Raw genomic sequence first — 13,745 nt, forward strand, 5'->3', positions numbered from 1 at the left:
CTCACCACTATCAGGAAAGAAATAGATCTTCAACGAAGCGCATATTGATGATCTCTAATACATGTCGCCTTTTTGTGACGACTCCCTCTCTAGGCCCACATATGCAGGTGTTGTCTAAGCCAGAAGCTCAATTGGTGAAAGGCGATCCCCTGAGGTGGATGTAAAGGAACTTGAGGTTTCGGGTTCAATTCTCACGAAGCCCCTGCAGGGTGAAGGAAGGGATGAACTGGTTGACTTTGGCTTAGATAATACCTGAATATGTGGTCCTAGAGAGGGGGTCGTTACAATAAACTAATTAATTCAAAAATAAAAGCTACTAATTTACGACATAATTAATAAAATACAATTTTTTTTTGAGATAAATTTTTGAATATTCCTAAAAGGTAATAATTATACAAAACTATATATATTATCTTAAAACAATAAAGATGACAAAAATTATTTTAAAATAACTTGAAAATATTTTGAGTTTTATAAAAGCTAATTATTTCAATTTATTTAAAATTGAAGAAGGCTAAAATTAAAATAAGATGAATAAACATAAATTAATTAATAAACTTCTTAATTTTAACAAAGTAAAATAATTAACTTAAGTTTAAACTAATTAACTTAAAATATGAGTCTATTAACTAAGCCACACTAATTAACAAAATATTTAGTTTAAAATAAAAAATCTTTTTGAGCCGATTTTCGAATAATGATAAAAAATAATAATTATATAAATAAAAAATATATATTGTTCAAGAATTATAAAATAACAAAAAATGCCAAAATTACTTAAAACAATTTTAAAAAATTATTTTTGGATTTTTACAAGTTAATTATTTTTAAATTATTTAAAATTGAATAAACTCGATTTTTTTTAAAAAAAAATACATTGTGGAGGGCCAAAATTGGGTGTCAACAAATACTAATTCCAATAATATTAGAATTTAGAGAAATACTAAAAATTCCATTTCCAATAGAACAAGTATATCCAGATTTGTCCAAACAAGAAATAGAAATTAGGTTCTGTCTAAATGACGGTACAATAAATGTTTCCTCTAATTCCAAATAAAAACCAATATCTAATAAAATTCTAAAGACACCAATAGTCTCCACAGCTGTCTTATTTTCATTGCCCACATAGATGTATCTTTTAGCATCAATTGACTTTCGCTCCTTAGGCAATCCTACACAGTGGCACTTACGTGGATAGTTGCACCCGAATCTATCCACCAAGTGTCACTAGGTACCATAGCCAAATTAACTTCTGAACAAACAAAATTGAGAAGCTTACCCTTTTTTTCACGTCAAGCAGCGTATTTGGAACATTCTTTCTTCATGTGACCAAGAGCCCGTTTGGATTGGCTTTAAGTTGGTCAAAACCAACTTAAAGCTTCTTTTTAGCTTTTGGACGTGTTTGCCTAATGCTGACTTTAAGCCATAAAGTTCTTAAAGTCAATCAAAAATGAAAAGTTAGGATTCCTAACTTTTTTTTTCAAAGTGCTTAAAGTCATTTTCTTTGACCATGGAAATTACTTTTATATCTCTTATATTTTAACTAAATTCCTAAACTACCTTTTTTATTCTTTTAACCCTAAAATTCACATCATAAGCACTTTTATCCAAACACTCAACTGCTTATTTATAAAAATAACTTTCAACACTTCAAAGTTCTAAAAGCACTTCATACATAAAAGTTACTTTTTTAAGCCAATCCAAACGGGCTCCAAGTTTCTTACAAAAAAAAGGGTTTTTCATCCTTAGTGTCACGGACTTAGACTTCCACTAAGACTTCCGTGCGGCACTTGACAACTTACTCACGAATCTTTCACGATCTTGTAAGCTCAAGTAAGCCTTTAAGACTAGATCGCCAAGGGAATGCTAAATAGTAAGAAAGACAAGAGAGCTTTTATGAAGAAGGCTTTTGTATTGCTTGGAAGAATACTTGTTTTGCTTGATGGTTTACAAATGAATGGTCCTTTCTATTTATACTACTCCTAAGGGGCTTAAGTGTAAATAAAAATTACTATACAAGTCCCTCCATATTTACAAAGAAGTCCCTCTCTAGAACTCTCTACACACTCTAGAGAATTCTAAGTCTTTCAAAACTTCTCTACAAGTTTCTATAAGGATCTAGAGTCTTCCACTAACCTCTCCAAGACTCTAGATTCTTCTACCTTCTTCAAGATCAAGTGGCGGGTCATAACACTCTCCCCCACCTGATGTGGCGACGACCGCGGCGCACTGCTGCTGCAAGAACTCCCGAATTTTGTCCCTGAACTGCCACAGGTCTTCATATCTCTCCCAGGTGGCCTCCTCCGGAGATTGTCCCTTCCAATGGACTAAGAACATAGCAGTGGCCTGTTGTCCCTGTTTTCGCTTGGCTTGGTAGTCCACAATAGCCTCGATGTCTCGATCATGGGAGGCGGTGATTGTGAGTGGCGCCCGACTTGATTCTCCTCGGCTAGGATCATCCTTGTCCTCATGGTACGGTTTGAGGACGCTGGCATGGAAGACTGGATGAACCTTAATATGCGGTGGTAGCTCCAACCTGTAAGAGATCTTGCCAACCTTGGCAACGATCCTGAACGGGCCCTCATACTTTCGCACCAAGTTTTGATGCATGCCTCGCAACGCCTTGAATTGCCTGGGGTTGAACTTGACCAAGACCATGTCTCCAACTTGGTAATCCGTGGGACGACGCTTGCGGTCGGCAAACTTCTTCATCTTCTTCGCTGCCTTGTCCAAATAAGACTTGGCAGTGTCGAGCTGCTCCTCAAAGCCCTTGGCCATGTGATAGGCCCCCAAACTCTTGCCCTCGAACGCGGCCGGTAGTGAATGTGGAGTTTGTGGCTGTTGGCCTGTGGCTAGCTCGAATGGTGTTCGCCCTGTGGCCTCACTCCGCTGTAGGTTGTAAGAGAATTGGGCTACGTCCAGTAGTCTCGCCCAATCTTTCTGATGGGAGCTCACAAAGTGCCTCAAGTAGCACTCCAGTAAGGCATTGACTCGCTCTGTCTGGCCGTCTGTCTGTGGGTGGAAACTAGTGGAGAAATGTAATTTTGTGCCAAGAATTTCGAACAATTCTCTCCAAAAGTTCCCGGTGAAGCGTGGGTCTCTGTCGCTAATGATATGTCTTGGCAATCCCCAATACTTCACCACATTCTTGAAAAATAGCCTGGCAGCTTCCTTAGCAGTGCAACCTGCCGTGGCGGGCATGAAGCTGGCATACTTGGAAAACCTGTCCACCACGACCATAATCGTCCCGTACCCGTCGGACTTCGGTAGGCATGTGATGAAGTCCATGGTCACGCTCTCCCATGGACGCTCCGCTACAGGCAGGGGCTCCAAGAGTCCTCCTGGTTGACGTTGCTCTACTTTGTCTTGCTGGCATACAAGACAAGTCTGCACATAGCATTCAATATCGTCCCGCATGTGTGGCCAGTAGTAAATCGCCTCAATCAATGCCCTCGTGCGACGCTGCCCTGGGTGTCCGGCCCACAAGGTGTCATGGCTTTCCTTCATGATCTGTCGCCTGATAGTTCCGAATTTCGGCACATAGACCCTTCGTCCGGCGGTAAGCAGGAGCCCATCTTCTACCCAGAAGCGCCTTGTCTTGCCTTGGGCGGCTAACTCCATAAGTCGCTTTGCCTCTGGATCATGCTGTAGACCATCCTTGATTGCATCCTGGATGTCACAATGTGTTGTGGTGATGGCCGCTAGTTCGAACTTCCTGCTAAGAGCATCAGCCACAACATTGCCTTTGCCCGGCTTGTACTCTAGCTCATAGTCAAATTCGGCCAAGAAGTCTTGCCACCTAGCTTGCTTCGGGGTGAGTTTCTTCTGTGACTGGAAGTAGCTAGTGGCCACGTTGTCGGTCTTGACTAAGAACTTGGAGCCAAGTAAGTAGTGTCTCCATGTGCGTAGGCAATGGACGATGACTGTCATCTCCTTCTCCTGCACGGTGTACCGCCGTTCTGTCTCGTTCAGTTTGCGGCTCTCGAAGGCGATAGGGTGCCTCTCTTGCATCAATACTCCTCCAATGGCATAGTCAGAGGCGTCCGTATGCGCTTCGAATGTCTTGGAGAAGTCAGGCAACGCTAGGACCGGCTCCTCTGTCACGGCAGCCTTGAGGTCTTCAAAGGCCTCCTTGCATTCCTCGCTCCAAACCCACGGCTTATTCTTCTTCAATAGCTCAGTAAGTGGAGCGGCTTTAGCGGAGTAGGCGCTTATGAACCTGCGGTAATAGTTAGCAAGTCCAAGAAAAGATCTAAGTTCGGTTACCTTTGTGGGCGCCTCCCACTCTTTGATGGCCCGAACTTTTGCTTCGTCCATCCGTAGCTCTCCCTGGCTGATAACATGTCCCAAGAAGTGCACTTCAGGTTGGGCGAACTCGCACTTCTCCCGCTTGATGAAAAGCTCATTCTCGCGCAAGACTTGGAATACCTTCTTTAGATGCTCCACGTGCTCATCCAAGGTGTTGCTATAGATGACTATGTCATCCGAGTAGACTACCACGAACCGATCCAAGTAGGGGTGGAAGATTTTGTTCATTAATGTGCAAAAGGTGGCGGGTGCATTGGTTAAGCCGAAGGGCATCACCAACCATTCGTAAGCTCCGTACCTCGTTACACATGTTGTCTTCGGTTCATCTCCCTCTGCTATGCGTACTTGATAGTAGCCCTTCCTTAAATCCACCTTGGTGAAGTACTTGGCCTGTCCAAGTCTATCAAACAAGTCGGCAATGAGCGGGATGGGATACTTGTTCTTCACGGTCACCTTATTGAGCGCCCGATAATCTATACACAGGCGCAACGAGCCATCCTTCTTCTTTTGAAATAACACTGGCGCGCCATAAGGTGCCTTGGATGGACGGATATGACCGGCCTCGAGGAGCTCCTTCAACTGCTTCCTCAGCTCCTCTAACTCGGGTGGAGCCATGCGGTATGGTGGGTATGCGAGCGGCCTCGCTCCTGGCTCCAACTCGATCCTGTGGTCTACCTCGCGCCTTGGAGGTAGGTGTCTTGGCAACTCTTCGGGCATCACGTCTTTGTTTTCTTCAAGCACCTTCTCTATGCAAGGTGGCAATGTCTCCTTAGCACCATTGCCTTCATCCAAGCTCGCAATGGTGGCTACGAACGTCGGCTCCCCCTTCTTTAGGCCCTTCACAAGCTGCATGGCCGACAGATGGGTTCGTCCTTCCTTCTTTGGCATCTTGACTAGAGGTACCATGCAGGGTCCCTCTCGCTCCATCACCAAGAGTTGTTGGAGGTAGGGATCGATCATCGTGTGGTACCGTTGGAAGAACTCCTGTCCAAGGATGATATCAAAGATATCTAAGGGGGCGATAGTGAAGTTTGTCTTACCTTGCCACTTGCCCAGCGTGATGTCCACTCCATGAGCGACTCCGCACACGGGAGTCAATGGTGCATTGACCGTCTTCAGGCGGGTGTTGCTTGGCCCGTAACTTAGCCCCAACCTTGCTGCCGCCGTCTTGGTCATGATGTTGGCTTCTGCTCCAGAATCCACCATGGCACGAGCTGGTCGTCCGTTGATGGATATGTCAACATATTGGGCAGAGTAGTCTCCTGCCTTCTCAGCTTGCTTCGTGATGGCTCCACATAGCCCGATCATGCCTAGCTGAGTCGTGTCCGAACCCTGCCCTTGGTCCACCTCCTTGTCCTTTCGCTCCCGCAGAATGGCACCAAGGTTCTTCATCTCCGGACACCTAGCGTAGCCGTGAGGACCTCCGCATATGTAGCAGTCGCTGCCCTTCGAGGTCTGCTCCTTTCTCTCGGCGTAGCCCTGTCGCCCGAACCTCCTACCGTCGGACTGGTTGGAATCATGGATATTAGGTGGAGGATGTTGCTCTTTGCCTTTGCCACGATCTCCCCCACCTTTGGCATGACTACTCCTTATTTCTTTGCCCTTGCCTCTGTCATGCCTGTCATGCTTAAAGTCCGTTAAGGCTTCGGCTTGGGTGATGGCCTCATCGATGGTGCTGACTTGACGGCGTTCCAACTCCGTCTTGGCCCAACTCTGCAGCCCATCCATGAAGTGGAAGAGCATATCTTCATCTGTAAGGTTGGGGATTTGAAGCGTAAGGGTAGTGAACTCTTTCACATAGGCCCGTATGCTACCCGTATGCTTCAGCTCCCGAAACTTGCGTTTGGCCTCATAGATGACATTGTTGGGGAAGAAGGCCTTCTTGAACTCATCCCGGAACTGCTCCCAGGTGTTGATGGTGCATAGACCCTTCCCGATCTCGGACTCCTTGCGCTTCCACCATAGCATGGCCATCTCCGAGAGGTATAGCACGGCCGTGTTGATCCTCGTCTCGTCGCTCTTCACTTTGTTACACTTGAAGTAATTCTCCAAGTGCCAAAGGAAGTTCTCCACCTCTTGTGCATCACGGGCACCTTTGAACATTGGTGGCTTGGGAGCCTCAATCTTGGCCTCCCGGTCCGCACTGGACGTCATGCATCTCCCAGCATCTATGTCTCCTTTGAGTGCTGCCATCTCGGCCTTCATGGTCTCCATCGTGCTTAGCGCGTCCATGAGCCGACACTCCAAGGAAGTGATCACCTCCTTCATCTCGTACTCGGCAGCCTTGCGCACCTCCAACTCCTTTCGGATGTTGTCATTCTCCTCAAGGGTGAACTCCTCTAGAGACTTGAACTTGCCGTCGACCTTGTTCAAGCGCTTTCCTAATATCTCCACAGCTTGCCGGGCAGCATCCACCCTTGCAATCCACTCTATGCCGGGTGTGACGTCCACGGGCTCCTCGCCTCGCTCATCGTCACTCACCTCAGTGGCCGAGGGTGAGTAGGATGTTAGGGCCTCGCTTGGTGTAGGCTCAAGCGGCACCTCCTCATTTCTCTTAGAGTTCTTCTTTCCTTTGCGGTGCTTCCTTCCAACATCTTGCTTGACGTTGGTGGCGGTAGTGGCATTGATGTCTCCCTTACTTGCCATATCCCTTAGTAGAACCTTGCTCTGATACCACGTTGTCACGGACTTAGACTTCCACTAAGACTTCCGTGCGGCACTTGACAACTTACTCACGAATCTTTCACGATCTTGTAAGCTCAAGTAAGCCTTTAAGACTAGATCGCCAAGGGAATGCTAAATAGTAAGAAAGACAAGAGAGCTTTTATGAAGAAGGCTTTTGTATTGCTTGGAAGAATACTTGTTTTGCTTGATGGTTTACAAATGAATGGCCCCTTCTATTTATACTACTCCTAAGGGGCTTAAGTGTAAATAAAAATTACTATACAAGTCCCTCCATATTTACAAAGAAGTCCCTCTCTAGAACTCTCTACACACTCTAGAGAATTCTAAGTCTTTCAAGACTTCTCTACAAGTTTCTATAAGGATCTAGAGTCTTCCACTAACCTCTCCAAGACTCTAGATTCTTCTACCTTCTTCAAGATCAAGTGGCGGGTCATAACATTAGGCTCTAATGTTCCTTTATCTGAAGTTTCTTTATCCTTAGTCCTTTTTTGCTTATGTGAAACGACTTTAGTTTTAGAGGTAGACGTCAAATGAGCACTTTCAATCCTCTCTTATTTTAGTCTGTCCTCTTCTTGCACACATTGAGATATAAGCTCATTCAATGTCCATTTTTTCTTTTGAATATTATATGAAACTTTGAATTGGCTAAATTGTGCAAGAAGATAGATCAAAACCAAGTGCACAAGTATGTCATTAGACAATCAAGCTTAAAGGTCCTGAGTTTTGTCATAAGATTAGACATCTCCATAATATACTCCCTTATGTTTCTTTTGCCCTTATATCGTATTGAAACAATCTTATTAAGAATAGTACTTGTTTCAACCTTTTCGTTAGCAGCAAATCGGTCTACAATTTCTTTTAAGAAACCTTTGACATCTTCATTCTCTATTATACCACCCCTTAAGGATTTCGGAATTGAGTGTTGCATCATCATCAAGCTCATACGATTTGATCGCTCCCACTTTTCATACGCAGGCTTTTGTTCTTTAGTGCTAGTTTCATTCAAGTCCGCAGGACGATCAAATCTTAAAGCATAGTCAAGATCCATGCAACCAAGCACAATCACAATGTGCTCTTTCCATTTCTTAAAGTTTGTGCCGTTAAGCATAGGAATGTTGGTAGATATAGAAGACACTATAAGATAAAACAAGTAATGCTCACAATTAATCAATCAAATAAATCATGTACATGTGAAGATAAGTAAATTAAATAAAGTTGAATAACACATTAATGATAATAATTATTATATTTTAGTCCCAAGCAAGTTACGATAGTTAAAATCATCATAATTAATGATGAATAAAAAGACATCCTAACCTTCGTAGTTTGAAATTAAAACTCAATTCCTTCTAAGATCCAAAAAAAATGTGTGCGCAAATGGTAAAATCACATGTTTTAATCAAATAAAAGAATGAACTTTGTTTTAAAAAGTAGGAATACTTTTCTAAAAAGTTTATAGTTTCTAGAATTGTTGTCCACAAATATACATTTTTATGTCTTAACGTGAAAACCCCCCAATAAATAAGCATTTATTGAGCAATAATTATTATTTGACCAAAAAAATACTTTTGGGCAAAAACTATCTTTTTTAGCTTATGTTATCTTTCAAACACTTTTTTTCTAAAAAGCTTGGTTAAACACCTCACTTTTAAAATAAGCATTTTTGGCTTTCAAAATTTTGGCCAAATAGGCAATTAATTTGATTATTTTCTTCTTGCAATGTTCTTAACTTCTTCCCTCTGACCAAATTTCTGTTACAGCATACGTATATATCTGATAACTGAATGTAACTATTGGTATTCGATGGTTCTCATTCAATAAGCTTTTAAAAGACAATTCTCAGCCATTTGGACATGATTTAGTTGAAATTTGGAAGAAAAAAGAAGAGTACTTTGAAGTTGAAAATGAAAAAGGGTACTATTTGAAAGGATTGGACAAACACTGAGCAGAGATCTCAAAACATACACAGATATAACTCACACTGAAAGACTCTAATCAATGCTACAATCCTATTCATCATTACAGTGACATGTCTTTAGCCATGTTCTTATCTTAAGAGAGCAAGTAAAACTGCAAAAGGAACTACAAATTCATTCAACATCAAACAAGATTAAGTCATCATTTTCGTGTATATCTCTTAGGATGATAGGTTATAATTCATTTACTTACATAATTAAGATACATGATCCTAAGACCGATATAACAAGCATATTTGATAATATAAAAGAGTTATGGAGCAACACTAGGTACTTTATGAGATTCAAGAACATTTTTTACAGATTCATTGACAGATTGTCCGTTAACATAGTGCTGACGGCAAACAGGCATGTACACATTAGCACCTCCTATAAGCTCAGTTTCTGTCTCACTAGTCTTTCTAAAGGTGAAAAATGCCCTTCTGTTACACACTTCACATCTAGCAGTCAACTTAGTCACAGTATCAGCAAGTGGAATTATGTCGAGCACTGAACCAAAACTTTTCCTGTAAGCAAGCACCAAATACCATGAAAGAGCACAGTTATTGAGTTTGAACTAAAGCTATTGGGTTCTACTGAACCTATTTGTTGACTTCTAGCTCTGCCCCTAAGCTGATAAAGGAGGAGTAGGATCCAAAAACTGAGTTCACAGTTACAATAGAATAGGCAATGGCTAATGGAATATGTGATGAAGATTTCGAAAATAGTTTTCAAGAGTTCATGGAGTACCTCAGGTAATCACCATCTAGGCCTGCAACAATTACAGTCTTCCCATCAAGATCAGCAGAATTGCAGCAGAACTCATAAAGGTCCTCAAAGAACTGAGCTTCATCAATGCCGATCACATCAACCTATCAAGAAATGGAGTTACTAGGATAATTAAAGAAACACACACTCAGAGCCAACAGTGCTAACTAAAGTTAAGGTGAATTACATAATTCATTTTGCCTACCAAGAAGTTCTTTTCTGACTAATGCTCTATCAATCTTAAAAAGCCAAACTTTAGTTTGACCCTCAGTTGTATTTCAAGTCTCACTTCTGTCTTGTCTTACTAATCATATTCTATGTTTGCAGCATCTGGCCCTCGTTTCTGCCTTCTAAATAATTCACATGTATCCCATATTTCCAGTATAGGGAACAATGACTTAATAGCAACAGTATTTAGTATTCATTCTTCCTACTATGCAAGATGATACTTTCCAAAACATCCCTCAATTCTCATGGTTTGGATAGGAAAAAGACCATTTTGGATTATCACACTACAGCTGTTTTTGGTATCATGTTCTCTAATCTTACACTCATAAGAAGATTTCACAAAACACATCAAGTCTTAATCTAGTAGTTAACTAAGGTGCAAGTGAAGAGACACAAGATATCTCTAATTCCCATCGAAATATGAAGTTGGTGTTCAATTTTAATGTTAATATTACCCAACAAATGTGTGCTAAAGGGTGCTCATTTTCGTCAATTAGTGGTGTAAATATTACAATATGTAAGCGCTCAAGTCAGTAGAATTATCACATGACCTCATCATCAATTATCCATGTTCAAGTCTGCAAAACTCAAAGCTCTGAACTGTACAAAGATCGTTGCTTTAGGACGCTATGTTGCTTGGACTCTCCAAAAATGATGCCACACTCATGTCAGATCCTTCAAAAATACAGTACTTTCGAAGGATCCAACACACACCCATCAAATTTTTATAGTGTCCAAGCAACATAGCTTTCAAGAATACAATCTAAAAGTTCTCAACAATAGACACAAAGTCTTAACATGTCAATTTAAGAGCTTGTTGAGTGGTGAAGTACAATAAACAGGATTTGTACCTTTTCATATGCATCTGCTCCAAATCTCTGTTTGAAAGATGAAAGATCCGGCAATGACCAACATGGGAATTTTGTCCCATCATGTGTCACCACTGCGTCTACAGCATATCTTGTATCTTTACTTGACTTTATCATCACCACATTTCTGCTTACACAATTAAAAACTCAAACTTACAGCTTAACAAAAACGAACAATTCATCACACAAATTTCCAATAACAAAACCAATATTGAATATTGATCAACCGAGAAATCTTAATAGCTCAATCTATTGACTATCTAAACTTTCACTTTGTTGGTGTGAGTTCAATTCTCCCCCCCTTGTAATCTCCGTCACCCATTTCCCCTTCCCCTACCCCAATTTTTTTTAAAAATAAAAAAATATTGATCAGCTTTGTAAAGATATGGCACATGGTCTAACTCAAGCCCAAAAGTTAGTTCAATCAATTTTTCATCACTCTAAAGATGTGGGACTTCTCAACAAACTTCAAATCCACTAAACCTCAGATTACTTCTCAGTCTTATAGCAAAGACGATTGTTTCCAGAGTCCGATCTATAATTTAAACTCTACAAATTCATATTTTTCAGTTTATTTTCTGCTTAATTCAGCATAAAGGACAGGCGCAAGTACATATTTTGATCTAAAAATCAAAACTTCCAAGTTCTTTTGACCTAATTTTGAGATTTCTAAATCTTGTTTTCACCGATTCAAGTCAAAAAAATAGCACATAACAATGAGACAAAACAAATTAACAAGAACAATACTAGTGTCTAGTACCTCCCATCGTTGGATTCCAAATTTACGCGGCGAAGAAGAGCAGTGGTTTTTCCAGCAAACATAGGACCAATAATAACATGGATTTCACCGCCCGGATGAATACTATTCTTGGATCCAGTTCTCGGGTCAATTGGATTTCTGGCAGATGATGAGAATGCCATAGTGGAAAAAATGGGTAGTGGGAAAAGCTTATGAATTGATGAAAAGATATGAGAATATGGTTGGTATTACATAAGAATATAATATGTGTCATGAAAGTTTTGAATTTCGGGGCGAAATGAAAACAATACAATCTTGGAGGGAAAGCCATTGAGAAGCTTGTTTCAGAAGATAAAAAGTGCAGGAATTTTATTTTTCTTTTGTTTGGTTTGAAAATACCTTTGTTCTCTTTTTGCTTTTTCAACAAAAAATATTAACAACAGATAATTTTATCATATTACTTTTTAAATATAATAAATACAATATCTCTTAATTTTATAAATTGAACAACTATTGTTGATTATCTATTTTTAGTATATAATGGACGTGTAAAGATGGTCAAAGTACTGTAGTCTTACTTTAGAATTATATTTATTCCTCAAAAACGGGTTTAAAATGTCTTTATATTATGCAAAATTGAATTAAAATGTTTTCTATTAATAGTTTGATCCAAAAATATTTTTATTGTTACTTAATGATAAAAAAATGACCTTTTAAAATAAATCTATTATTCTTTTATCCTCAAATTATATTTGAAATCTTAGCCACACACATAAACTTAGCTAGTATTCTATTACCCCTAAATTATTTTTAAATGAAATAAATACACCATAAATATTGACGTTGTGCACACTGGCAAGTGAAAAGCAAAAAAAAGGAGAAAATTATGATCAATATTGGACATATGTCCTTTTTTAATTGGTTATTTTACAATTAGTTAGTACATATAATTATCGGTATTAAAACTTGTATATATTTAATTATTTTTATTTATTTCTTTGTAAACTATTTATTCCCCCCTCATTTTTAACCTTCTTTTTAACTTCATATCTTTTTACTTTCAATTATTTTTAAAAAATTACATGTATTTTTTAAAAAAAATATTTTTTTTAAAAGTGTCATTTAATATTAATATTATTTTTTCAATATTTTATTTGATTTTCTTCACTTATTTTGATATCCATATGAAATTAACTTATTTTAAATATAGGAAATTTGAAATTAAATTTGAAATAATATCAACGGGAAAGGCAAAGAAAATAAAAAGAATAAATTAAATTAATAGATAAAAAAAAACAATGAATGAAGGTAAAAGAAACAATTAAAAAGGTGCAAATACAACGCAAAAAATATAATAAAATTACGTGTATTAATTTAGATTAAACACATAACAAAGAAACTAAGAAGATTTTTTAAATAAAAATATTTAAATTTATCTAAAAATGATGGTGCGTGTTTATTGCAGCAACCAGGGGCGGACCCACGTGTAGTTGAGGGGGTTTATGTGTATATATTTAACATTGAACCCTCTAAGCATAAGCCAAAGGACTAGCTCAGTGGCAAATGGGGTTCAATATTTCGCTTTAGCTCGTCTCAGCTCGCGGGTTCAAATCCAAATAAGCACTTTTTTTTTCTGATTAGTGTGTTTAATTTTTTTTGAACCCCCTTCATAAAATTTCTAGGTCCTCCACTGGCCGCAACTACTTGAAATTGCGTCTTGGCTCTACTTCAGCACAATATTAGGTGCACAAAAATAGAAAAAAAAAATGAGTGTGGAGGGGGTAATACGACCTTAGTTAAGTTAAGGTGTGTCGTTAAAATTTTAGTTATAAGTTGGGGGTATTTGTGTCTTATTCCCTTTATAAAAATATATTCTTTTTCAGATAATTTTTTATAAGAAAATATTTATCATACTTTAATTCAAAAAATATTATAAATTTAAATATTTTTAATTTTGTTAGAATTTTTATCGTTATCTAAATGAAAACTAATGATTGAGTTACTATGATCTTATATACTTCATCTGTTCTATAATAGTTGTCCATTATTGACTTGATACGAAAATTAAGAAACAGTAAATGATAAGGATAATTTTACCAAATCACCTTATTAAATACAAGTCATTTAAATATTGAAAAATACATAATATTTAATAGCAAGAATAAAATAGACACATAATGATAAACTATTCAT

At 38.9% G+C, this 13,745-nt stretch overlaps 1 protein-coding gene across 1 annotated transcript; it reads right to left on the reverse strand.

Moving 5' to 3' along the window:
* Nucleotides 1-9,068: 9,068 nt before the first annotated feature.
* LOC129902993 (thymidine kinase-like) lies at nucleotides 9,069-11,890 on the reverse strand. Its single transcript, XM_055978465.1, has 4 exons — nucleotides 11,574-11,890; nucleotides 10,796-10,940; nucleotides 9,699-9,820; nucleotides 9,069-9,475 (listed from the first exon to the last, which is right to left on the reverse strand). The coding sequence occupies exons 1-4, from the start codon at nucleotides 11,732-11,734 to the stop codon at nucleotides 9,223-9,225; spliced, it is 681 nt and encodes a 226-aa protein (XP_055834440.1). The 5' UTR covers nucleotides 11,735-11,890; the 3' UTR covers nucleotides 9,069-9,222.
* Nucleotides 11,891-13,745: the final 1,855 nt, after the last annotated feature.

Source organism: Solanum dulcamara, chromosome 9 (assembly GCF_947179165.1).
Source record: "Solanum dulcamara chromosome 9, daSolDulc1.2, whole genome shotgun sequence".
NCBI lineage: Eukaryota > Viridiplantae > Streptophyta > Magnoliopsida > Solanales > Solanaceae > Solanum > Solanum dulcamara.

Excerpts from the sequence above, each read along its gene's own strand:
- LOC129902993 (XM_055978465.1), bottom strand. The coding sequence starts at position 11,734 with ATGGCATTCTCATCATCTGCCAGAAATCCAATTGACCCGAGAACTGGA. Across the intron at positions 9,821-10,795 it reads GAGCAGATGCATATGAAAAG|GTTGATGTGATCGGCATTGA; the intron begins GTACAAATCCTG and ends ATTTCTTGATAG. Across the intron at positions 9,476-9,698 it reads CTAGATGGTGATTACCTGAG|GAAAAGTTTTGGTTCAGTGC; the intron begins GTACTCCATGAA and ends GCTTGCTTACAG.